At 41.8% G+C, this 27,789-nt stretch overlaps 1 protein-coding gene across 1 annotated transcript in view; it reads left to right on the forward strand.

Annotated features, from left to right (window-relative positions):
• SORCS3 (sortilin related VPS10 domain containing receptor 3) overlaps positions 1-27,789 on the forward strand; it is a 521,399-nt gene that overhangs the window by 277,969 nt on the left and 215,641 nt on the right. Inside the window, exon 4 of the mRNA XM_059661336.1 lies at positions 74-232. Coding sequence (XP_059517319.1) covers positions 74-232 — 159 coding nt within the window. The remainder of the gene's footprint in view (positions 1-73; positions 233-27,789) is intronic.

Consider the following 27,789-nt stretch of genomic DNA (forward strand, 5'->3'; position numbering starts at 1 on the left):
ATATTTATGCTTTAATTTCTTGTATTTATTCTCTCCCACTAACTCTATACTTTCTCCTCTCTTCTTTGTTTAGATCATGCTTCTCAGTGATCCTGAAATGGAGAGCAGCATATTGATCAGCTCAGATGAAGGGGCGACCTATCAGAAATATCGGCTCACCTTCTACATCCAGAGTCTGCTCTTCCATCCCAAGCAAGAGGACTGGGTGCTGGCCTACAGTCTGGACCAAAAGGTGAACAAATACTGTTTTCATTCACATCTTGTCACCCAAGTACCACTCGTTGAAAAGCACTTGTTTATTCCATCCAGATTTTGGAAGGGTCTCCGTGGCATTTCATTATTCCAAGCAAGTTGATTTTGTCTTCAGCAACCAACTTTCCTATCTACTCTTAAGTATCAAAATATGTGGAAGTTATCTTTTATTTATTGGCAATGCTCTTTATTATTTCATAGGTTCAAGATAGTTTTCTATATAACTTTATTCATTTGACCTTTAAAACAACCTTGTGAGATAAATAGGAAATGTGTATTCATAATAATTGTATAGTGACTGTAGTACACACAGGTGTTCAGATGCACCCAGCTAGTAACTGGAGGAGCCAGGATTTGAAAGCATATTTTCTCGCCTTTATAGCACCAGACCTCAGCACAGTGCCTGGTACTTAATAAGTGCTCAGTAAATATTTGATAATAATATCAAGTGGCTGAATGTATAAATGCTATGGGAACAAACCCTCTATAGTTGATCAATCTATACTTAAGAAAATGAACTTTAGATGATTCCTCTTCATATTTCCTGCCATCTCTAGAGCCTTAGTACTGTGATTGATGTCAGTATAATGTTGTGGAATCAATTAATGAAAGGAAATAGAAAATTCCAAGCACTGTCTTGCATAGAGAGATCCACGGGAATAACCTTCATTGAAATAGTTTCTTCTCTTTGTTCTTTCTTAAATCCTGAAATAGTTGCTGATCAGTATATACTACAATATGTGGTTATAAATGTGAGTATGTGGTGAATGAGTGTGTGTGTGTATACATGTGTGATGTCAGCACCTTTAAACAATAATTTCAACATAACCTTTATCTCTCTCATTCATGGAGCTTCGAGGTGGGCGTCAGGTGCTTAATGCAATCCCTTAAGGACACCCACATGACATTTGCAGAGCAAAAGCCATTACAAATACATTCTTTCATGGCATCTAGTGGATATTGTATGAAAGACTTAGCCAAATGTCAGATACTCTGTGAGTTTAGATGCTTAATATATTCAGGAACTTTGAAGCTATGTTGAAATAGAAAGAACTTACTTAGATGATGTTAAATGGCTAGCACAGAACTCCTAAACCATGTTTTTATTTATATGCAGACAAGCTAGATTAGAAGCAACAGGGATCTCATGCCAAGAGGCTGATGAACCAAATGCAATGTGTCTTGTGTGTATCTAGATGGAGTATCCTTTCTCTCCATCACTGCAGCGCGGAGAACATTCCGGGCATTGATCAGGAAGTGTCCACCCTTGTGGACAAAATGCATTCACAACACTTTCAGGCTCGGTGGCTGCTTCTTCACTTAGTAAAAATATTTGGAAATGTGGCCATGTTGTTGATGGATGTTCCTAGCCACACTGCACATTTCTGGATGGGTGGTCCCTTAGGTACTCTTCCTTGTTGGCATCTTTTGTGTAAAGTGGCTGACTATTCTTCAGGCCCATAAAGTTTCTAAGCGGTGCCCTGCCATTCTTTTAAATAAATGGTGTGAAGAGGCAGATGATGCCTCTGGAAATATTTGCAGAGATGACATAAAACACCCAGATCCAGTCATCCAAGTTTCAGGAGAGTTTTTCTTTATTTTGGGGTAATTTATCGGTGTAGAGTCAAGGAGAGTGATGCTGTACAGCAGCAAATGAAGATGTAAGGGTGGTTAAGATTGATGTACAATTGTCTTGTTTCAGACGGGAGCCTTCTCTGATGTGCATGCACTGAGGCAGCTGGTTGCTTCTAGAGAAAATGAAAAGTGCTAGTGGGAAGGAAACAGCAGCATGAGAGGGAGGTGTTTGTGTTTCCATTATTGTGCCTTTGATGCAATGCATCAGCAATTTCTTTAGAATCGGTAAGGCTGTCTCATTCTGTTGTATGTATTACAAAAGACATAATTGAATGATATTTTAAACAGGCCATATCCAATTGCTTCATCTTCCAAATTGCTACCCTGAACCTGCAGGAGACTTGGCAGGAGATCTCACTTGGTAAAAACACTGCTGGAGAACTAAGGAAATACCTTCTGGATAGAACAGAATTGTATCCAGAAGTTGGGAGATGCACCTAGTATTGTCTTAGTTAAGGCGCCTCATATCAACTTTTGAGTCAACTGGGAAACATGGCTACCTTACCCTGGTCAAGGCCAGGGTGTGGGTTAAGGTCCAAGCCTTTCAACTTCCAAAGCTGCAAAGGGGTGGGTAGGTAGGGTGCAAATGCACCTTGCACTTGACCCTGTAGGGGGGCCATGCCTCTTCAGTTCTGATGTGTCCCAATATAGCAAAGTCCTTTCTGTTTTCTGCTCAGCTTGACTTGGGCTTTTGACCATGTCCTTCCATTCTGACCATCCTATGGGAGTCCCAATTCCTGCAAATTTCTGTGCCAGCTCTTGCATTTTAATAAAAGGACTCAGTACTTAGTAAAGACAAAAGATTATTTCTTGGGTATAAGAATCTTTGGAGCCAGGCTGGCATGGTTCAGTGGTTGAGCATTGATCTATGAACCAGAAAGTCATGGTTCAATTCCAGGTCAGGGCACATGCCCTAGTTATAGACTTGGTCCTCAGGAAGCGGGGGGGGGGGGGGGGGGGTGTTATGCAAGAGGCAGCCGATCAATGATTCTCTCTTATCGTTAATGTCTCTCTCTCTCTCTCTGAAATAAGAATATATATATAAGATATATATTCAGTTTTAAAGGAAGCTTTGGAGATGCTTTATAAGAATTTCTGTGATTAAAAACAACCAGCAAAAGTAATAGGTTACAGTTGACCAAATTGGAAATAAAAGAAATAAAAATGCTCCTGCTCTCCCCACTTTTCCCCTCCCCTCTTTTCTCTCTTCCCTCCCCTACCCTTCTCACCACAGTTCTAAAACATCTTTTGAGGGATGACTGTTTATCAGTTATTTAACAGGCAGAATTCGTTTTTTTTTTTGTTTTCATCAGGCTATTTCCCCACTGATGACTGACATAGCTTACCTTGTGCTGTTTTAGATTAGCTGGAGGGCTCAATAATCTTACTAAAACTGAAAATTTTTGAAAGATTTTGATATAGGTTTTGAGAACATTGAAATCCTCTAAATCAGTGGTTCTCAGCCTGTGGGTTGCAACCCCTTTGGCAGTCCAACGACCCTTTCACAGGGGTCGCCTAAGACCATCCTGCATATTAGATATTTACATTATGATTCATAACAGTAGCAACATTACAGTTATGAAGTAGCAACGAAAATAATTTTATGGTTGGGTCACAACATGAGGAACTGTATTTAAAGGGCCAGAAGGTTGAGAACCACTGCTCTAAATAGATAGGTGCTGCTCTCATCGTAGGCAGCCAATGTTTAAACACCCCTCATTTTGACAAAAGACTCAATGTATTTTTTTTAATGAGCACGTGCTCATGTATTTAGGGATGCATACACCCTGGCACAGGGCCTTCCACCAGAGATGGGGGACTGAAAATAGCTATACTTCTGCATGAGAGGTGGGATTGCAAAGCTCTTTATTATTGTTTGTCTTCTTGGCAAAATGCAACTTTAACAAGTACAGCTGGCTTTCGAGATCAGAGATGGGATTTCAGATTCTATTGTTTTCAGACTCTTTCTGGGCTAGACTGATGTGGCATTGCCAATAATTTCAATGTAAAATACACTTTCTAAAACACTAGTGCATTAATGATAGGTTGCTGTTACGATAATTGAAGAGGTGGGTGTGCAGCTATGGTCTTTTTTGTGTGTTTGTTGTTTGTTTTTTATCACCAGCTACCAGCCAAGTTCAAATCCAGCTGAGGGATTGACTAGCTGGTTAAGAAGCTGATGCAATTTTAGACATGGTCGCTGGAAAGACAGGGCCAACTGTGGAGGCTCCATCCGGGCTTTGCTGCTTGGGTCCCACCTGGGGCTACCACATCACACACTCCACACTCGCAGAGCACGGGGGGATTAGAGTGTGTCTGGATTGGGGAGGGCTTGAAAATTCTAAAGGAAGTTTAAACCTGTACTTCTAGAATGCTGAATGAAAATGAAGCTGTTCCTTCCATTTAAATTCTCATATAAACCCTCCGATTAGAAATGTAATTGTATTCAGAGCCTCCAGGATTAGCAGGTGATGATAACTTTCCTCGGTAGCCATTGGCAGAAGCAGGCGTCACGTCTCCCCACCTGGTGGGGATAAAAGCTGTTGGGGATTAACTAGGGATGACAGTGGTTTTTAAGCTTATCCCGCATGGAATACATGTAGGACTGAAGGGCACTTTTTATTTAAAGAAAAACATTGCATTTTCATTAGGTCCTCTCCCATGCCTATAAAAACCATTTGTGTATCATTTAAGAGAAAAACAACCCACAGCCCCCCTCATCTGTGATCAGTACAGTGGGATGTGCTATTGCCATCACCATAAAAACACCAGTTTCCATGAGGCCACTTTCCTGTAGGTGAAAACAAAATCAATGGTCCAAGAATGTCTCTGTTCTTTATTAAGAAGGTGGAGCAACCTCTGTGTTATTCAAATATTCCTATTAATATATTTGAGCTGAGTTCTGAATAAAATAACTGGTTTAATGTATGCAATTTTAAACATATATTTGTATTGATTTTAGAGAGGAAGGGAGAGAGAGAGAGAAATAGAAACATCAATGATGAGAGAGAATCATTGATTGGCTGCCTCCTGCACCAACCCCCACTGCGGATCAAGCCCGCAACCCAGGATGTGCCCTGACAAGGAATTGAACCACGACTTCCTGGTTCATAGGTAGAACCTCAACCATAGAGCCATGCTGACTGGGCTAATGTATACTATTTACTTGCATCCAATGAGGGTGGTGTGGAGAGGATCTCCACCCATGTCAACACTGTTCATGAGAACATTCGCTCAAGGGAACAACCTTCAGGAAAATTGTGCATCTGGTGGCCTTTGTCTTTGTAAGCCGGCTCTTTCTCTGTCACATCTCAGACTTTCTGTTCTCTTCTTCTATCTTCTAGGTGTCCATTTTGGTAACCTGGCACATTTCTTTTAGGCGACAGAGCAATTGCTAAAAGAATGGAAGATGTAGCATATATGTATACATGTATATATGTATGTGTGTGTTAAGAAGGGTACTCAGGCCGAAACCGGTTTGGCTCAGTGGATAGAGCGGCGGCCTGCGGACTGAAGGGTCCCGGGTTCGATTCTGGTCAAGGGCATGTACCTGGGTTGTGGGCACTTCCCCAGTGGGGGATGTGCAGGAGGCAGCTGATCGATGTTTCTCTCTCATCAATGTTTCTAACTCTCTATCTCTCTCTCTTCCTCTCTGTAAAAAATCAATAAAAAAATATATATATAAAAAAAGAAGGGTACTCAGGTACCTTCATCCAACAACATGTTTTTTAAAACAGATAAGCTCTAATACATTCAGCCATGGCAGTATTTTGGTGAAGGAGCTGACTACAACTACTGCTTCCTGTGTTCTCCCACCTGCTTCCTGTACAGAGTGACCTTGTCTTCATGCATGCCCCATCCTTTGTGCTCGCACTGCTGCCATGTGCCCCTAACTCTGACCCTCTGCTTGATTCTGACCTTGGGTTTCCAGTTTTCCAGGTGGACTCACGAATTCTTCTGCTTGGTTCTTCCTTTGACAGCTTTATTGGTTCTTGATCTTGTCTGCCTGACCTGAACATACCTTCTATCCTCCTTCCAGTCTCTGCCTTCATCTTGACCACTCACCCTGGTGTGATAGCACCTGGCCTTTGCTTGTCTGTTTGTTGATCCTCACTGAGTATATTTTTTTTCCATTGAGAGAGAGGGAAAGGAAAGAAGGAGAGAGAGAGAGAGAGAGAGAGAGAGAGAGAGAGAGAGAGAGAGAGAGAGAGAGAGAGAGATGTGAGAGAAACACATTGATTGGTTGTTCATCAAGTGCTCTGACCAGGTCTGGGGAGTGAACCTGCAACCCAGGTACATGCCCTTGACTGGGAATGGAACCTGAGACCCTCCAATGTGCAGGCCAACTCTCCAACCACTGAGGAACACTGGCTAGGTCAGCACCTGGCCTTTTAAAGCTGGGGTCAGTATTTAAATCTTTTAAATTAGCATGTAATATACATATAGGAAAGTGCACATTTCATGAGCTCAATGAATTTTTATAAACTGAGTGCATCTATGAAACCAGCACCTAATCAAGAAGCACACAGGATAGGCACCCCAGAACACCCTTTGTGCACTTCGCTAGTAATTACCTTCCACACCCAGTGGGGCCACGTTGGCCAAGGTCATAATTAATGCCAGTGATTGATGACTAGCTAAACTGGTGCAGGAATTGACACAAGATGAATCCCTTGGAAGAAAGGTTGGAAGATAGCAAGTGAAGTAAGTGACAGAGAAGAGGAATTTTTAAAAATCTAAACATTAGAAGATTAGACTAAAGTCAAGGTAAACATTAATGAATGTTGAATAAGCACAATGAACTCAGAGAATTCATAAGGAAACTTTCAAAATATGCTCATGTCAAACTAATTGAACAGGTTTCAATTTTTAAAATGGTCCTATTTTCTGTGAAATAAGGAAAATACCCAATGCTGGGAACGCTGTGGTGAAATTCATATTCTGAAATAGCACTGATGGTTGTGCAAATAGGTTTTCCTTCCTGGAAAACATCTTGGCAGTGTGTATCAGAAGACATACTTGTCTTCATAACTTTGATTCATTGGTTCAGTTACTCCACTTCTGGGACAAAAGCAATGAGAGAATACCACAGTGCTTTTGGCACAGTGATATTTATCCAAGTCTTTCATCATAGGAAAAACTGGATCGAAACTTAGTGAATTCCCAACATAAGGGCCTTTAAATCATTCTTCATACGTTTGTGAAAATATTCTGCAGCCATTGAAATGGTAGTCATGGTGACTGTATAGCAACATGGATACATATTAATACCTGTTTAATACATAAGGGTGGGAAAAAGTAGGCATATAGTTGTGGGTTCATGAAACACAGAGTTTATTCTTTTATTATTTACTAATTATTGAATTATTTTCTATATACAAATAACTGTAAGCCTACTTTTGCCTCACCCTGTATATCTCTCATATTACATACCTAATATATATATATAAATTCATACGTAATACATATTAAATAAAGCAGCATTCTTTGAATATAGATATACAAAATATAAGATAAAGGAAGAAAGGAAGCAAGGAGGAAAGAGAACATTTTTAAAAAGAAACAAAAATAAATTCCCAAATATTATCTGGGTTCTCTGATAAAATGATGGTATTAGGTTTATGGATTTTTTTCCATACCATTTGTTTTCCAAATTTTCTATTCTTTCATTAGATTACTTTTATAATTAAAAAATTCTGAAAAGTAATCTACCCTGCATAGCTTATGTTCTGTCCTATGTATAAGGCAATGCTCTTAAGAAAGGTTTTAGGTGTTAATAGCATCAATTTAGGTAAAATCATTTCAAATTATTATTTAAATACCTTTTCAGGAGGTAATGTGGCATAGAGGAAAATTTCCCTGAGCTGAGGATACATTGAGCCTGAGGTTTCTCTTTTCTTCAACTTTGCTTTCCACTACAATCCCTGCTGAACTGTGAAACTCTAGGAATTATTTTTTTTTCTCCCAACAAAAAGCATACTCTGGTTGGATATAATTTCAATCTATATTATTTACAACTCAGCTATTGATATGGATTTTATTATTTAGAATAACCCACTATAGATACATGTTAAGGAAGTGATTTATTCTGGTAGATTTAAGATGAATTTTGCAGCTATATCCCAAAATTGAATTAGTATTTAGTTATTTGATTTGACATTGATAATGGAAATGGATACACTGGAGCCAAGGGGTGTAGACATATGCAGGGAATCAAGGTTTGCGCCAAGTAACTCTTCCATCGTGTAGTTACACATTGTTTGACATGCAAGTGCTTCTCAGAAATGAAGATATATGTCCTTAAGTATGTCCTGGGAATGGGCACTCACAGGTGCTTTTGTGTACAGCATTACATTGGATTTTCACAGGAATCTGCAAGGTGGATATTACTTTTTCCAAGTTACAGATGAGCATAGGACTCTTGAAGGTGATGCTAACTTGCTCAAGGTCACATAGCCAGTGAGGGGCCCAGTCTGCTGTTTCTACTACGCCTGGCTGAGGTCCTCCCCTTTTCCTGAGGACCACTGTACCCCACTCTCCCTAGGAGATCAACAGACTTTCTACCACCTCCTGGCAGAATTCCTCAGGGGCCCCTTTATACTGAACCTCAATCTATATTATTGAGCACTCCAATAGAGAGAGAGCGTAGCCAGCCATGAAAAGACCAGACTTTCAGGTGAATGCCCAGGACGTTCTTCTATCACATCCCTCAGCTGGTGGCACTTTCCAGGTGGGACTTTGAGGAGGGAAGTCATCAAATTTCTTACTGTTGGATGATGGGCCATAGGACATTTTAAAAAAGAAACAAAAAAAATTCCTGCTTCAGACAGAAAATAAACAATAAGGCAGTTGTGTTGTTTAACAGGTTTTGTCTTCTTTTGCTCACCTTTCCCATTGCTTTGTTCCAATATTCAGTTGATATACAGATTAAACCAAAGTGTTTGACATTTAAATAGGTAATACTGTGATCTGAAGTTTTTTTAAGAAAGCTTATGGAGACAACATCTTTAATATGGTAATGAAGACAGAAGTTGAAATCATTTAACTTCATTTACAAATCATGAATATGTATTATGCTTTAAATGAGAAGAAGGGCTAAAACAGATATAGTGTTTGATCAATTTGCTAAAGAGAAGACAATTTGTCAAGATTCCCTCCACCCCCCCCCCAAAAAAAAACTCAAGCAATATGTAAATGTAGGAAAATCAGACCCCTCTGTTAATTCCATGGCATGATGAATATTTTTATAATTCTAATTAGTACCAGTCATTTAGTCTAGCAATTTTCCCCAATCTAGCCAATTTGAAATTAAAATAGATGCCTTGATTACAAAACTCATTAGCAAAGAAGCACCCTTCTCACTAACCAGTTCACTTAAAATGCACAAACTGAATGAAGTGTGGAACACTCGTATCGTCAATTGGCATAAGTGAAGTGAGTCTTAATTGGAAGCATTGTGAAGTATTTGTTTTGCTGCATGTTTCATTGCAGTATAATATATGATTCATTAAATGGAACAAAAGCAACTTTTAAATGGTTTAATTAAGCAGAGTCGGTGCACTTGGTAATTTTTATGAAGTCGAATGTCACAATTGTTTGCATTTGAAGTACTGATGGGTATTAATGTCAGAAAGACGAAGTCTGACTCTGCATTTATCACTCTGGTTATGAGGAGAGTGGCAGGTTTAATGTGAGAGGAGAAAATTAAATTATAGAACATTGACTTTTTTCTTAAAAGTACCCACATGCGTATTGGCCTCGTGCATTTGGACATGGAAATTCCAGAACTGCCTGATTCATGGCTGGGAAAACAGGGAAAAGCCTGAGGATTAAGCCTGAAACGGAAGGAGAAAAACAGTTGGGACTTTTCTCTTTGTAATTTATTTTGAATTTTCCCTTTTAATCAAGGGAGGAAGTAGTGGGTGGAGAGAAACTCTATCCAATATATGTTCATCTACTCAAAAGAGCAATAGAGATGGTAGCAGCACAGAGCGATGTTCTGCCTAAGCCAAATGTGGTGGGAGTGGGAGAGGAGGGGGAAATTGGCTCCAGACCTGGGAATGCTGGAAATGGGACTCCACAGAAGTCCTGAATCAGAGCCAGATAGCAAAGAGTTCAAGGCTGGGTTTACTGTAGAAGAGTCTGCAGAAATGAGTTGCCATAGTGGCAGCTCTATCGGCATCAGGCACTGTTTCATCCATGTGTATTTTCAGTGTAATCCAGATGTCTGCTCTTACCTCACAGTCATGGACTATTTCAACCCTGCATCCATGACAATGCAAAACTCAGCCATGTTGCTGATTTCCTGAGGAATCTAATTTTAACAGACACTGTAGATGTCCTGCCCATATCCATTCAGTGTTTCGCTGTGGTATTCTCCCACTGATTTCTGGTTGCTAGGATTTACATTTCTTTGCTGGAGTGCTTTCTCCAAATCATAGACGCTACGTCACTCCTCCACACAGCACACTGTAGAAGGGCCATGGAATTAACATGTGGGATCAGCCGTTAGCCAATGACCAACAGGATTTGGTGGATAGACACCCTGGTTCCCTTGCTTCTCATGTGGGACAAGTCTGAGAATTTCCCAGTGGGATTAAGCTCTAGTTGCCCACATAGTTAGCTGGCTTTGTAATATTCCATATACTGACTGCCCTCCATTGCCCGGGTCCTTTCTCTTCTGTTATACCATCTCTCAACTAAACTACTTAATTCTTGTCTCAGTGCCTGCTCCTGGGGGACTCTAACCAACTATGCCAAGCATTTTGTGACTTAGGTGGTGGTAGATGAAAATGTATGAGGTCAAGGACAGGGATCACAGCACCTGGGTTTCCACCCAGGAAGTCCCCATTGATATTTCTGTGTTCCTACTCGGTCCTGGGCCAAGCCGCCCTCTGATTTTCCTCACCATTGTAAGCTGCCTAACGCCCTCTCCCTGAAAGATGTCCACCTCCAAATCCCCAGAGCCTGTGAAGATGTTTTCCCACAGGGAAGAGGGACTTGGCAGATGTGATTCAGTTTAGGCTCTTGAGGTGGGAAGAGTATCCTTGAGGTGGGAATCCCAGGTGTACACAACGTAATCACAGGGTTACGGATAGAGAGGGAGGCAGAACAGGAAAAGTCAAAACAAGGAGATGTGCCAGTGGAAACAGAGGTTGGAGCGATGCTCTTTGGAGATGGGGGCAGGAGGTTTGGACTGCAGGTGTTCTCTGGAGGCTGAAGAAGGCAAGGAAATGGATTCTCCTCTGGAGCCTCCAGAAGGATTGCCGCTCTGTTGACACCTCGATTTTTTAACCCCATGTGACTGATTTTGGACCTCTGACTTGCATAACTAAAAGAATAAATTTGTGTAAGCCACTCATTTGTGGTAATTTGTTATAGCAGTAATGGGAAACGAAGACACTCACTGACGCTCTCCCCAGCTTCAATGGATCTATTGCTCCACAACAGCCAAAATCCTTCACTTGTCTGCACCTGCTTCTTACATGCCCAGGCATCCATAGACCCTGACACAGGCCATCTGGGTTGGACTTTTGACTTCTCTTTGCTCTGATCTCTGCAGTTCTGACATAAGAAGAGTTCCTCCTGAGAGGAATACTGATGGGGAAAAATGTTTGTCATCTTGTCACATATTGCATTAGTTTGCTAAGCCTGCCATAACCAAGTACCATAGGTTGGTTGGCTTAAACAACACAAATGTAAGGTCTCAGAGTTCTGAAAGCTAGTTCTGAGAGTAAGGCATCAGCAGGGTTGGTTTCTCCCAAGGCCTCTTCTCCTTTTCCCTTAATCTTCACATGGGTTTTCCCTCTGTGCATCTGTGTCCTGATTTCCTCCTCTTATAAGGGTACCAGTCCTTAAGAATATTGCATTAGGGCCAACCCTGATAACTTCATTTTAACTTAATGATCTCTTCAAATACTCTTTCTCCAAATTCAGTCACATTCTGAGGTACTGGGGGTTAGAACTTGCACATACGGATTTGGAGGGGACATAATTCAGCCCTTAATACATGTGCATGTCAAAGGCGCTGAGTGATGAAATCCTGGTCTTTGTGTCTCCCCTGCCCTCTGTGAGGAGGGAGGAGGAGTCTCTTCCTCCTGTGTAGCCTGAGGCGCTCCTAAGGCACATGGTGCAGAACTAACTACTAGACCGGATTTACAATGGGGGTGGGAGGTAAGGAAGTGAGGGTGGGGCCAATCCCTAAGATGGAAACCAGATCCCATGAGAGGCCCTGAGGCTGGTCAGTAAGGTTTGGAACTGGTCTTTGGCCTTGACCCTGAGCAAGGTTAGGAAATCATGGCAGACACAAGAGAAAAGAGGGTGCTAGGGCCATAGAGACCACTGGGAAGAACTCTGAGGGAACAGTCTGAAAGAAATCTCAGGTGGAAACTTATTTTGAAGAATTAAGGCTATTTGCCTTGTGGAAGCGAGATTGGTTTGGTTTGGTTTTGGATTTGGTGCTTATGTTTGTTCTCTCTTTGCATTTGAAAGTGTCAGTAGATCTCAGATGTGCCAGAAGGAACAGAAAGAGGTTTGGATGAGCTGAATGTGTGACAAATCTTAAAATTTGTCACTGGCCTCCCCATAGCTTGGAGGATAAAGTTTGCTCAGCACATAGCTTGTCTGACTTTCTACCCCTGTTCTCAAGCACTCCCTTCACTCATGCAACAGGGAATGCATCCTCCTTCTTACCCGCAAAGGCCTTCTTAGCACATACTCTTCCCTCTGGGAGCCCTTTTCTCCTCCATCTAGCTAGTCCTGTTTATCTTTCAAATCTCAATGCAAGTATGACTTTCTAGAGAAACCTTTCCCTACACAAACTTATCTGTGGAAGCAGAACTAAACAAAACTTTGAAGACAAATCTAGAAAGAAGTGATTTGCATGTTCATATACTGAAAAACTTTTTATTTTATGATGTTATATTTGATAAATACATCAGGGTGGAGGGACCAAAATTTTCCTCATTGTCTAGGACAGTGGTTGGCAAACTCAGTCAACACAGCCAAATATCAACAGTACAGCGATTGAAATTTCTTTTGAGAGCCAAATTTTTTAAACTTAAACTATGTAGGTAGGTACATTGTTATTAACTTAATTAGGGTACTCCTAAGCTGGCCTTTGCTAAAAAGGTCCTCAATCTGAGGGGTTGACCTCAGCGAACGTACCCCCCACTTCTTCTAACGCCACTTCTTCAAAATAGACTCACCCAAGCCAAAAACTGACTTCTGCGCGTGGGCCACGAAGTTTCAATCGCACTGTACGTGGGCGCCCGCACGTGGCATTTTGTGGAAGAGCCACACTCAAGGGGCCTAGGAGCCGCATGTGGCTCGCAAGCCGCGGTTTGTCGACCACTGGTCTAGGACATCCAAAGATCTTAAATTGCCCATGGATAAGAGATAAAGAGGACCTCAATCCAGGTAATAGTTGTGGGGTTGAAAAGAAAGGGGGCAAATTATAGAGTGTAGAAGTGGACTTTGTGACTACGTAGAAGCCCCAGGAAGGAAGGCTGCCTGCTAGCTGCAATCATGACAAGAGCCCAGAGTACACCACCCTTCTACTAGCCTGATTGTCTCAAAGATATCTAAGGCCAAGGACTGGCCCACAGTGTGTTTCTTTGCTGACAAAGGAGATGCTTGTTTCTTAAAAGTACTGAGAGAGAGAGCGGATCCCTGATAGGCGCTGCCACCAAGCTGTGCCATAGAAGGGATAGTGACTTTCCTTTGTGGTTGCTTTTTCTTTTAGTTGCTTTTCTGACATTTTGGCCCTGCTTCCCTTGGCTGCTCTGAGCACTGCTCTAATTACTGATTGTTACTGAAATTGCTTTTAAAAATGGAGACTTTTTAATTTGAAGCACTTGGTAGAGATACCAGAAGTAGTCATCTAGAGTAGACACTTTATAATAAGCAGCTAGGGAATGAGTGAGAGAAAAAAGATGTATTAATTCTCCTTTCTTCAAATACTACTGTTGTACTAATATTGGGTTTGAATTTTTCATAATTAAGATGCTGAAATGTGGTTGAGGAATCAGTCTGCTCTCTCCTGTATCCGTCAGTCATGGATGGATTCTGGAATGTTCTACCAGAGGCTCTAGCCCCTAAAGAGAGTTTTCAGGTTTCACTAGTAGATCATGAGTCATAATATAATCTGTCTCCCTTAAGCTTAAAGAATTTATTTTCCTTTTTTGATGCTCAAAATGCCAGTTTAATAACCAGGTACAAAGCTGAGATTATTCATTTAATCTTTATTACAGGTATCACAGCTTAATCATTAAAAATAACTGAAAACTTTGCCATAACAACTTTTTTTTTCTCCCATGTAACTTACTAACAGATATCAGAGTCTAACATATTCTAACAGATTCATGTTATGAAATATTGAATTATTTTCTCAAATGAATATTGATACAGAAAAAATGAAGAAGCACAGAGAGCAAAACCCATTTCTTACCTTTTAGTATATGTCATGAGAAGTATCAACAGTCTGCTTTTTATTACCCAGATACCAGGTCAAGGATATTATTTTCAACAAATATTACTGAGCATTTATTATGTACCAGCACCTAGAGGTGCAATAATTGAGGATATTGATACTACCTCTGCTGTCTGGGGAATAGAAATGTTGGTCAAATACGTGATTGATGCCTTTTGTGAAAAATGCTACAACATACAATTATAGATGTTTATGACAGCATATATTAGGGAGAAGGTCTGGTCTAGCTTAAAAATGTTTGATATAATTATTATATTGAAGAGTTGAGATATTCTCATGGAGTTAAACATTTTTAAGTGCTCACAAATATTATTTAAAATAAAATTAAGGTCACTCCATGAGTTGCCTTTAGATTTTTATAAACAATGTTATTGAAGTATAAATGATATTCAATAACCATATGAATTAAAGTACAAGCTTGATAAGTTTTGACATGTATCTACCAATGCAGTCATACTGCAGTCAAGAGAATGAGCATATCCGTCAACACCTCCCCACAAGTTTTCTTGTGCTCCTTTGTAATTCCTTCCTCTCACCCTTCTTCATTTACCGCCACCCAGTATATTCATATTTGGGGATTTGCTTACTGTCACTACAGATTAGTTTGCATTCTGTATAATTTTACATAAAAGAGATCATACAGTATATATTCTGTTTTGCATGGCTTTTTTTCTCATATAATTATTTTGAGATTCATCCATCATGCTGCTGAGTGTATCAATAGTTTATTATTTATTTATTTATTTTTGGCTTATTCATACCAAAGTTGGCTTATTCATTCACCTGTTAATGAAAATTTGTATTGAATCCAGAAATTAAAATGCTGTATCATTCTTTTGTAAGTATTTGTATGGATGTATGCTTTTATTTCTTTGGGGCAAATACCTCATAGTGAAATGACTGGATCAGATGGTAGTTGCAGCTTCAACTTTTTAAGGAAATTCCTATCTCTATTCCCTGGTCTGGAGTCAATTTCTCCCTCCTCTCCCACTCCCACTCCTACTACATTTGGCTTAGCAGAACATTTCTCTGTGCTGAAATCAGTAAAAAAATTATATTGAAAAAGAAATCTGTTTGACCCAGTGATCCCACTTCTGGGAATATATTCTAAGAATCCTGAAACACCAATCAGAAAGAATATATGCACCTCTATGTTCATAGCATCATTATTTACAACTAGAGGCCTGGTGCACGGATTTGTGCATTGGTGGGGTCCCTCAGCCTGGCCTGCACCCTCTCTCAATCCAGGACCCGAGGGATGAACTAGTGCTCAAAGTGGCAGGCAGCTAGGGAGGAGCCTGAGCCTGGGCATGGCGACGGGCCACGCCTGCTCATCCCAACCCCGCTGCCCCTGCTGCGGGCTTGCACCCAGTCCCCATCAATCAGGAGAGGTTCACACCACCGCAGTGGTGCTTGTTAACCCTGAGACCGGTGTCTGGCGCCACTTGGTTAACTGAGCAGCACTCTCGCTGTGGGAGCGCACTGACCACCAGGGGGAAGCTCCTGCATTGAACGTCTGCCCCCTGGTGGTCAGCGCACATCATAGCAACCACTTGATTGGTTGCTTAGGCTTTTATATATATATACATAGCCAAGATCTGGAAACAGCCCAAGTAACCATCAGTAGATGAGTGGATAAAAAAGATGTGGTTCATTTTCACAATGCAATACTACATGGCTATAATAAAGAAGGAACTCTTACCCTTTGTGACAGTGTGGATGGACCTAGGGAGTATTATGCAAAGCCAAATAAACTAATCAGAGAAAGACAAACACCATATGATCTCACTTATATGTGTACTCTAATAAACAAAATAAAATGATGAACAAAATAGGACTAGAGGCATGGATACATGGAACAGACAGACAGATTTCAGAGGGGAGGGAGATGGGGTATTAGAAGCGATATATGCACATATGACACAGACAATAGTGTGGTGAAGGTTGGGGAGGGGGCTGGGTGGAGTGTGGCAAAGGGAAGTAAAATAGGGGACATCTGTAATAGTTTCAGCAACAACAAGAAAATCCATTGTAAGTGGGGCAATTACTTGACTCTAACACCTATCTGTTATAATCTTAGGAAACAGCCCTGAATGGATGCTTCCTATTCTTGGGAGAAGGAGACAGTGCATCAGGGATTGGCATGAGGGAGATGTATATGTGTGCTTTGTTTTCTGGAGACTGTTCCTTGGGGATTATCTCTACAGCAGTTAAAATCTGGGCACACTGTTTAGCATTTAATGATCTCCTCCACTGTCTGTTTCATGTATACATTTTGGCTGTATAAGCAAGACCCCGATTTCCTCATGCCAGAGCCTGCTTTTCCATTCTGCAAACCTTTACTGAGGATGTAAAATAATTAAATAATTATATACAGCACTTGTGTGGCTATGCTGATCAATCAGAGTCAGACCTTCCCTGAAGTAGTTCAGTCATGTGGAGGAAAAAGTAAGACACCCTTAGTCACATATGGTGTCTTTGGCACCTTAGGAACCAGTTACTTTCGGAGACCACCAGCAGGGAAGGGTCTTTGATGAATATTGGGGGAGAAGTGAGCTGAACCTTAGAGGATGAGGGGTATTCACCAAAGAAAGGAAACTACTTACTAGGTGCCTAATACATACTTGGCAACAGGTCAGTTACTAAAAAATGCTCAATTAAGAATATATATTTTAGAGGAGCTTCCCCCTGGTGGTCAGTGCGCTCCCACAGCGAGAGTGCTGCTCAGTTAACCAAGTGGCGCCAGACACCGGTCTCAGGGTTAACAAGCACCACTGCGGTGGTGTGAACCTCTCCTGTCATAGTTAATACCAGCTGAAAGTGGACCGTCTTGAGGGACATAGTAGTATGTCCCTTTCCATAGTTTCTGGAAAGAGAATTGGACTTGGACTCAAAAGGCATAGATTTAACGCCATGCTTCTCTTGTTCCCAGACATGTTACCTGGAGTAGATGGCTTACCCTCTCTGAACCGGCTCCATTTTCTGTAGAATGAGGATATTGCATTTTCTGAAGAATGAGAATCATGGCATTGTGTGATAATCCTATGGGAGGAGATATATAGATATGCTAAATCCCTTTTCATTGTTAAACCTCTGCTTGGAATAAACCTGTCAGCCAGCCCCACTGCTGAGTAGATAACACCAATTTTCATGAGATTTGGGCTCTGAACTGGCTGAGCTAATCAGATTCCCTTCACTTTCAGGGCAGTTCTTTATTTATTTTTAAAACCTCTTCTTTGGCTACTTTGAATTGTAACTCTTCTAAGACGTCAGGGGGTATTTCCTCTTGGGTGAAGTTATCTGCCAAGATGCTTTGAACCTTCAGTCTCCTTAATACCCAGATGTCCAGACTCAGAACTAGAAAGGCCAGAGGTCTCAGGCAAAGGAGGCTGGCAAGGTAACAGTGGGCTGACAGGACCATATATCATTGAGGACAGTTTCCCAGCAGAAACTCATCAGCAGTTGATTAAAATGGAGCATGAAGTCCTGAGACTGGGCTGTCTTTGCTCATTAAATCACAACTTGGGGTTCTGATTGTATTTGCAATTCATCGGGACCCATGTCCTCTAATTACTGAGCTGAAGACAGCAATGCTCAGATTATTCCGAATTTTCTCTTTATCATGGAAATATACACAGAGGAGAGAGGTTATGACAGTGTGTGAACTCTGACATTGTTAGCATTTCAATTGTGCCAGCATCAGTTGGTGATGTTCTTCAGATTGCTTGTGTGTATGCATGCATGCATACTCTGTTACAAAACTGGAAAAGGGGAGAGAGAAACACACACATGCTATTATCATTTATTTAATCAAACTCGTCTTTGTTTTTATTAATAAGTCCAGGTGTGGAATCCTTATTATATCATTTTATTGGTAAATATTTTTGTAGTTGTTTTTGCTGATGCTTTTAACTTGCTCTCTCCTTTTTATTTGCTTAATTCTTACACAATCTTGGAGCTGGACAGGTCTTTAGTTCCACTTCCAAACCCTTTGTATATTAGCTCTTACCAGCCACCACATAGCTTCTGTGTATACATGTCCAGCTTCAGGGAGCTCAGTCTTTCAAAGCAACCAATTCTGATTTTGTAGGATTATGATTACGGGCTAAGGCCTTACACATAAAAATAAAATCTTCCTGTTTTAGTCTGCCCATTGGAAATGTTTTCTCTTGATAACTGTGCCTCATTCAAAACAGTCTGTTCTCTGAAATCCACAAGTGCCCCTGTCTCCTTATGAATACCCTTCAAGTAGGTGGCATGGCTTTAGTACTTATATCACTCTTGACCATTCCAAGATGAACAACTCTTGCTCCACAAGTTAATTTCTGAAAACTTGAACTACAGCCCCGCTGTGTAGAGGGGAGACTGGAGGGCTCATGCCCCAGTGGTCCGACCATAGCTTTTTAAGCACACACAGAAAGTTTAGGAGACTGTTTTATGCTCCTAAACTTTGAGGTGAAGTCATGGCCTTAGCCCAACAGTTCTCAACCTGTGGGTCGCGACCCCTTTGGGGGTCGAACGACCCTTTCACAGGGTTCGCCTAAAACCATTGGAAAACACATATATAATTGCATATTGTTTTTGTGATCGATCACTATGCTTTAATTATGTTCAATTTGTAACAATGAAATTGGGGGTCACCACAACATGAGGAACTGTATTAAAGGGTTGCGGCATTAGGAAGGTTGAGAACCACTGACTTAGCTTATTCGGGTCCACCAGTGCAGCTGGAGATTACTTAGTGGCTCCTTGCTTTTCCCCATTAGCTCCTTCTCTCATACTTCATTTTACCACATAGCCACCCTCTTGTGGTACCAGATGAATTACCTTTCCTTGGCCTGCCTGCCTCTTGCTTGGACTCAGTTTGTCCATTAGAGCCTCTGATTTTTTGAAATCTTTTTTCCCCCCTATTGGTGAATGAATCTGTATGGTGGTCACATAAAGTACAGTCTTCGTAAAGCTCAGCTCTTGTTACACACTCCCCTGCTGACTGACTGAATACATGAAATACAACAAAACCAAAAATAAAAGTCCCAAACCAACAGAGACAAAGGACAGACTCTTGAAACTAATAATTAGGGTGTAGAAGACAAGAGATTGGGAAATAGGAACTACCAAAAATCTTATATATACTAAACATTGTGCTACGATTTTTCCTTATGCTGTTATTATTTTAGCCTCTTTCTGTCTTATTCATTAATCTCATCCATCTCAGACCTCATACTGGTGTGTGTGTGTTTGTGCATAGTTATGTGTGTGTTTTAAGTGTTAACTCATCTCTACCTGGACTTGTTTAGTTTGTTTTATTACAGAGTGCCCTGGATTGTGATTTTTTTGTTTCTGCTTGAGCCCTAGGAATATCAATGAACATGGGCAGATTTATATATTTTTATCTATTGTAGATTTCTGAATCATTCAGGTTGTGTGAATTCAAACTCCAGATCCATAGCCTGGGCTATTGTTTTCTCTTGGTTGATTATTCCACCCCCACAACCCCCATCTCAGGCTCTGATCTGAAGACAGTGTGTTTGCTATTTGCCCAGATAGTGGCTAACGTATTTCAAGGCTCTATGTATCTGATAACACTTCAAACATTATATATGGGCTATTTCCAGCTATTTACATTGTAGGGCACAGGGCAAAAGTGTTTTCCTTGTGTAGAAGTTAGAACCTACCCCTTGCTTCCCAGAGCCTATATTTGCTTCACAAACACCATGGAACACTGATTGAGTTAGCTCCTGCTTACCACTTTGGTTTTAAGTTCTTAGTTTGATTTTGACATGCAGGAATTTACTCTCAAGCTCCGAAATTATTTAAGATTTTAATTTGTATTGATTTATCATGTCAAAGTGTTTGTTGGGAGATGTGTCCTTTCTATCTCTCCTATATAATCTTCAAACTAACCCTATGAGGTCAGTATCATTACCTTGACCTTCTGGATGATATCAAGCTTCCGGATGGTTAGGTATGTTTTCAGAGGTCACACAGACAGTAAGTGGCAGAACAGAGTTGTACAGCAGCCAGCAAAGCGATCAAAGGAGAATATTTCGAAAAGCAGGGAAAAAAACAACAACAACTAGGAATGGGAAATGCCATGGACTTTAGGAAAGGCAAGTGGTTCAAAGTTTGGACAAGAATAAAATGCTATTAGAGGGGTAAGGACTGAGACAATCATTGGGTTTAGCCCTTTACTAAAGAGAATCACCTTGTTCCCCTTGTGTGTGGAAAACAGAAAAATAAAGGAGTGTGTGGGGAGAAGGAGCCTTTAGCTCTTGCTCTCCCTACCTTGGACACTCACTCTCCTTCTCCGCTTTAGTTTCCTCATCTGTAACATGTGGGAGTTGAAAGAGAATGTCCCAGGACTCTGTTTTCTTTTTCAAATTCTCTGATTCCATGATAAATGGGGGCTAATTTGCATTGCACGATTTGAAGTCATGTATAAATATTAGCTTATGCAACTGGTTAATCACTCAATGTCAGATAAATGTGCAGAGCAAGGTGTTTAATATGTTTACATAAACTGTACAAACCACTTTGTCATTAATTGTGCTTACCCAGCGTCCTAGCATGAGTGTGTCCAGGCAGGGCACCGGGTGAGGGAACCTGGCCCCCAACTTTTCATTCTGACCGGGCTCTGATTTCTGCTGCAGGCTCACTCTGCGCACTGGGGAACTGGGGTTTGGAAAGTGTTTATGCAAACAGCGCAGCGCTCAGAAGTGGAGGCACATGAGGCATTATCACCATCTTCTGACAGGCTGAGTTCCTCATGGGCACCTCATTTTTCATCCAGTCAGGGGAAAGACGGGAATTACCACTAGTTTACATCTGGATGTCAAACCATTTCTTAAATTTTTTATCCTCTCCTTAAAGTCTTACCCCAGGAGATCCTGGACAATATTCAGGGTAGTTATGGGAAATTTCTCAGGTGTGATAGATTTGCTGGGCTTTTGTTCCATTGATTTTTATGGAATTGGATAGCTATAAAGTCCGAGCAGGAACAATATAGTGGTCTGCCCGAGAGCCTGGACTGCACAGGAAGCCAGGAGGGGATGGGGCCAGGAGGGGCAGGACAGTGCCCAAAAGGGATGCACTGTGACCTTGAAGTCAGAGGCCAGGCTTAGAGGACAGGGTTGGCCCAAACTAGAATTCCAATGAGAACTGAGTGAAAGGACTCTTTTCAGAGGGAGGTGCAGGGTTAAGGGGACAAACGCTGCATGGTGCCGGGAGCCGGTCCATCCTTGCTGTTTCAAGGGACCTGGCATATATGGCATACTGTTCTTAATATGTTTGCTCACCTTCTTGGCACTATGTGTTTTAACCAAGGTCACCTCTCTGAGAAAGGTTATTTCCCCAGGTAGGGATTTTCCCCTGAAGTTAGGGAGGGAATAAAACCCCTTAACTAAGTGCCAGGCGGGTAATTAATCACTTTAACTACGAACAATCATGCTTAAGCTACATAATTTTACTCCCTGGAATGGAGATAGGAAATGCGCTAACCTTTGGAATAGAGATTGATAGGATTGGAATCAACTGGTATAAATACAAATGTAACAAGACAGCAGGACACAGAACCTAGACACAGAACCTACACAGAACCTAGAGACAGAAGAACTTCGCTGGAGAGAACATGGCAAAAGATCCTGGACAGAAACTGGCCACAGAACCGAGAGACAGAACCTAGCGAGAGAACATGGCAAAAGATCCTGGACAGAAACTGGCAACAGAACTTAGAGACAGAACCTAGCGAGAGAACCTGGCTGGAGAACCTAGAGACAGAACCTGGCTACAGAACCTGGATAGAACATGGCAAGAGAACCTGACTAGAACCTGGTGACTGAACCTGGCTGAAGAACCTAGAGACAGAACCTGGCTACAGAACCTGGATAGAACATGGCAAGAGAACCTGACTAGAACCTGGTGATAGAACCTGGCTGGAGAACCTAGCGAGGGAACATGGCTACAGAACCTGGCTGGAGAACCTGGAGAACCTAGCAAGAGAATATGGACACAGAACCTGGCTGGAGATCCTAACCAGAACTTTGCTGGAGATCCAGACCAGAACTTGGCTGGAGATCCTGGCTAGAGATCCTGGCTAGGCTGCTGATCAACTGAATGCTGTCTCCGTGTCATTCCTTCTTTGCCGACTCCATCTACACCTTTGGGGACCCCTGGACCTGCTGGGGTTGGACCCCAGCAGCATGGCAAGGTATCCAGAAATTAGAAGCAGTAGAAAGCTCTTAGAACTTGGGGTCCCAAGCACTGTATGAATTCCTTGGGGGGGGGACCTGAAGCAGCAGGGGGGCGGTCAACAGCCCCTATTAGAGAAGTGGGCCCAGGTGGACAGGAAGGAAATGGGGGAAGTGGAAAGAGGAAGCCTAACCGCTCTTCTCACCTGCCAGAGTCTTGCAGGTGCCTTTTTATTTTACCTGAATCTACCCAGAGGGTAAAGGCAAGGAAGCCAGGTGGGCCAATGCAGTCCATATGGGTAAGCCTTATAGGGGCAGAGAACAGGGCAGAGAGGAGCAAAAAGTGGCTGTGGAGTGAGGACAAATGAAGACTATTCAGCACAGGCAGATGTGGACAGCTGCATGGCATGAGTGATTTAAGGGGTGGGGAGGGGAGAGAGGTAGGGGAATGCATTGGGAATGTGAGGTTTGAAGTTATCAAGTCTCCCCTCTTCCACTATTTTTAATCAGCCGCCTTCTAAGCAGGCCAGTATCAGATGTGTCCTAGGCTATTACTATGTAGAGGCAAAACTGAGTATGGAAATGACATCTGCTTTGAATTAGATAGACTTGGGTTTTCTTTTTCTATCCTGGTATAGTTGCTTGTTAGCAAGGTGGCCTTTGAGCAGTTATTCAACTTTCTCATCCTCAGTTTTTGTATCTCTGCAGTGGGGCTCATTTGACAAGCATTAGTGTTGCTATTAAGTTGAAGTTAGATAATGATATGGTCAACCCAGCCCAGGGTCTAGTGATTATTCTTGTATTGATTCAACAAATGCACCCTGGGATGAATGGAATGAGAGCCCTTGTGTGCAGGTAGCCAATAGTCTAGTTAAAGGTGGATATTCATTGTGCGCACATGGAAACAAACATGGAATGAACCAAATTGCCATGCATATCTCATACAGAGATAGACCTAGATTCATGATCAAAGTATCAAGAAGGTAAAGACCAATGTGATATGACAGGCGAGGGACAGTTTATTTGGGGACCGTGGAGGTCCTCTCTGAGCAAATCTAGTGAACAGTGTTCAGCAGGGGGAGGGGAGGTCCTATTTGGAGTAGAATTATGGAGAAGACAGAACACTGTGCTCATTTTTCTCTTCTCCCTCGGTAGGCGCTCCTTCTCAGAAACTGTGCACAGTTCTGCCTCATCTTTGTGATCTGTCCAAATATTCAAGAGCCCTTGGACCTCTTCCCATCTCTGCCCTCACTCCTTCCTTTTATGATCTCATCAGTCTCATCAGGCCACTGTTTTAAAATTCCATTTATATGTCCTATTTATTAGCCCTGATCTCTCTTCTATACCCCAGACTTCTTCATCTCCAACTGCCTACTTGATATCTCAACATAGATGTCTCATAAATATGCCAGCTATTTCATTCTAAAATTAAACACCTGGTTTCTATTCATTCGCCTTCGCACATTTGCTCTTCTCGCGGTTTCATTCTTTTAATTTTTCAGGACATATACTTTGGAGTCTTGGCTCTTCTCTTTGTTTCACACTCTACCATCATCCCCTAAGCAAATTGTCCTGGCTCTATTTTAAAATACATCTAGAATGTCAGATTTCCCCATTCCCTCTCCCGCTGCTCCCATCTGGTCAATGCCACCATCATACCTACCTCACATGGATTATTGTAACAACCTCTCTCTCCCTTGTCCACCTACCATTGATTCTCTATAAAGCAGCCAAAATAATCTACTAAAATGTAAGTATTAAGTTATCCTTGTGCAAAGATCTCCTATAGATCCCATCTTGCTCAGAGTAAAACTTTGTCTTTTCCATGGCTCACAAGATAATGTTATCTTCCCCTGTTGCCTGCACTTACCTTGCTTTCCACCACTCCCCAATCACTCATTGCCCCCCAGCCCCCAGGCTTGCTTGCTGTTCCCCCAGTTGCTAAGCACAGTCCTGGTTGCTAAACACGGTCCCATCTCAGTGCTCTTCTCTTGCACTGTGTCTGCGATGCAGACTATTCACTTGACGGGAGGTCTCAATTGATGGTCTCTGCTCAAATCACATCTTTTTAGAAATGCCTTCTTCAGCCACACTATGTGAAATGCAACTTCTTTCTGACCCACTATGGGCACCAGTTATCCAGTTTGACTTTTCGTAATAAGTTGCCACAAGCAACTTCTTGGGTGGCATGTTGATTACCCCCTCCAGAATTCAAGCTCTAGGAAGGCAGAGACATGGTCTCTTTTGTCCTGGGATGCATCTTCAGTACCTCAGTCAAGGCCTGGTTTAGGACAGGTGCTTCAGACTTCCCTGTTGACCAACTGGATGTGTGAGGATGAGAAAATCCTACCCCTAAATCCTCACTTTAGTGAAGACTCATCCTTAAAAGCTCATTCCCCAAGGAAGGAAGGGGAGTTACTGCAGTCTGGCATCAGTGGTTCCCTTTCATTTTGAAGTCCTAAGCAGTGGCTGGGCTTTTTAACTGGTTGGTCAATTAATATTTATTAGGAATCTCTATAGCCCTGTGTTGGGTGTTCTGAGGAATACAGAGAAATATGTAATATGATTTCAGTTCTCAAGGGTCTTTGTAGTTTGGTTGAGGTGAAACACACACACGCACACACATACACACACACACACAGCAGTAATTAGTAACATTAATCCCAGTAATATTAATAGGTAATGTATTAAAAACTTGCATTCAAAATCTCATTTCATTTTTATGACACTTTGAGAAAAGTATCATCATTATCCCTAACCATGCTACCTCCTACTTCAAAGAATGAAACAAACAGATGAGGAAATGGAGGCCTAGACAGCATAAGTAACTTTTCCAAGGTGAGTGAGTACAAGTTTGTGAGGATAGGAGCAAAGAGGGAAGCAGCAGCTGCTGGATTAAAAACCACCTGCCTGCATTTTGGGGCCATAATTATAGACCATGTTTTCCAAACCAAAACCAGTCAGAGCACAAGACCAGTTCATGAAATGCCAGTTGTTGGATGCTTAATCATTGCTTGTGTATTCTCAGGAATGCTTCCTGGGTACCAGGCATGGTGCTTTGTGTTGAACATAAAGGGATGGGCAACCCCAGTCATGGACCTTGTCCTCAAAGAGCTCAGAAGGTAGAAGGGCATAGATTTGAAATCAGGATAGCAGCTGGACGTTCAGAGTATGACGATCTCCTTTTAGGGATGAAGTCCCTCTGGCCTGGGATGATTGGCTATGTCACAGAGAAGGAGGGATTTAAGGTTGGCCTCCAAGATGAGAAAAGCAATAATGCAGCTGGAGAGGAGAAAGGAAGAAAAAACAGGAATCACCGGCAAAACATGCTTCTGGTTGCATAGTTTGGTTTTTGTTTAGCAAATTTTCACTCAGCTTCAGTATCTCTGGGAAGCTTTTTTGATCGCTGCCAGGCTTTCTTAGATCCCTTCCAATGGTTGCACAGACACATCTCTGTCTTAGCATCTGCCACTTTATATTATAATCACCACTTTCTGTCTAGACTGTGAGGAACAGTGAAGAAGACACCTCCTTTCTTCTGTGAATCCCTAGTGCCCAGAGCATAGTAAATACCCAGCCATCAGTTCATGGACCAAGGTCTGCATTCCACTGATGTCTAGGAGAAGTTCCCCATTAGGGATTTCCTTCTTCTGGTCAACAGTCCCTAATAACGGAAATGTATTAAAACCTGGCTGAACTTGAAGGCTATAAGACCATTTTGGAAGCACCTATCCCTCTGATGTGGCTTTAAGCTCTTACTTGGTGTCTGAGCAATGGTTCTTGTTGCATTTGAGTGATCAGAAGAGTCTGGAGGTGAGATACTTCAGGGCCAGGGAGTATGGAGCATGCTGTCCATCCCATTGAATGTTGCTGATGGAACAACGGAGAGTAGTTTTGAGAAGGTAGGATTGAGTCAAGTTTTGAATATGCAGTGTTTTCTTCTCTTTTTTCCCTTGAACTCTAGGGGGAGCTATGAATATAGACACATGCTTTATATTCTCCAATCTAACACATATCCGTTGAGGACTGCTGTATACCAGATATGTACTAAGCGCTTCTGTGTGCTTTTTATCCCATAATAACCTATTGATTTGGTTCTTCCTTTTTTTTTAACTTGGAAATTGAAGAAATAAAAACAGGGCATAGAGAAGTATGTGATTAACTCTGTACTGAGAAGTAGTAAATGACAGAGCCCAAATGACAAATTAATTTTATTAGGAAAATCTGGAAAAGGAAGCAGAGCTTTAATTGCGCAAGGAAAAATTCAAGAAGCAGAGGAACATGTGATACATGTGAATTGGGGCTTTCTATGCTCCTAGCAGTAAACAGTCAATGCTGAGGCACATCCCAGAGATGTACCTGCCCTGGAGAAGCACACAGTCCAGGTGGGGAGAAAACATTTCCAGGAGGTATCATTTCAGCCCAAGAGAAGAACAAAAGGCTGGATCTTCCTTGTGAAAAGGCAGTGGGATGAAATATCAGCACGGAATGTAGAGATGCATGCTGTTGGCAAGGCCTGGCAGAGATCAGGGGGGAATGAAAACTGTTGATATATTGGAGTTATTGATTAATGATTAATTTTTTAAGTCTGGTATTTTTATGATGGCATTTATTTTGCTCAGGAGAGATACCAAAGAAAAGGCTAGCTGTGCTTCATGATGTAACAGGGCCCTGGCTGGGAAGGAAACTAGCCTTTCAGGTGGCCCTTATCCTCTGCTGTGGTGGTGAGAACCTGGGACTCAGAGGCAGGGCTGTGGGGTCAGTGCCTCTCCGCTGCTTTCTATGCAATATGGGTCCGTCATTCATCTTCTGAGTCTTAAGTCAGTATGGGGGGTAATAATATTTCACAAGCCTCTTAAAAGGAGTCCAGGAAGACACGTAAACATGCTTTGTAAACTGTAAGTCACATATGAATGGCAGAGACTTAATAATTCTTTCATAGGCCACCTTGTAAAATATTTATATCATTGAATTCAGAGAGGAAGGGAGAGGGAGAGAGATATAGAAACATCAATGATGACAGAGAATCATTAATAGGCTGCCTCCTGCATATGCCCCTGGGGATAGAGCCCACAACCCAGGCATGTGCCCTGAGCAGGAATCAAATCATGACCTCCTGTTTCATAGATCAACGCTCAATCACTGAGCCACTGCAGCCAGGCTCCTATGCCACCTTTTCAAGATGGTGGAAACATTCTAGCATCTGCCATCCCCCTGCCTGGTTCT

The sequence above is a fragment of the Myotis daubentonii genome, chromosome 13 (genome assembly GCF_963259705.1).
Source record: "Myotis daubentonii chromosome 13, mMyoDau2.1, whole genome shotgun sequence".
NCBI lineage: Eukaryota > Metazoa > Chordata > Mammalia > Chiroptera > Vespertilionidae > Myotis > Myotis daubentonii.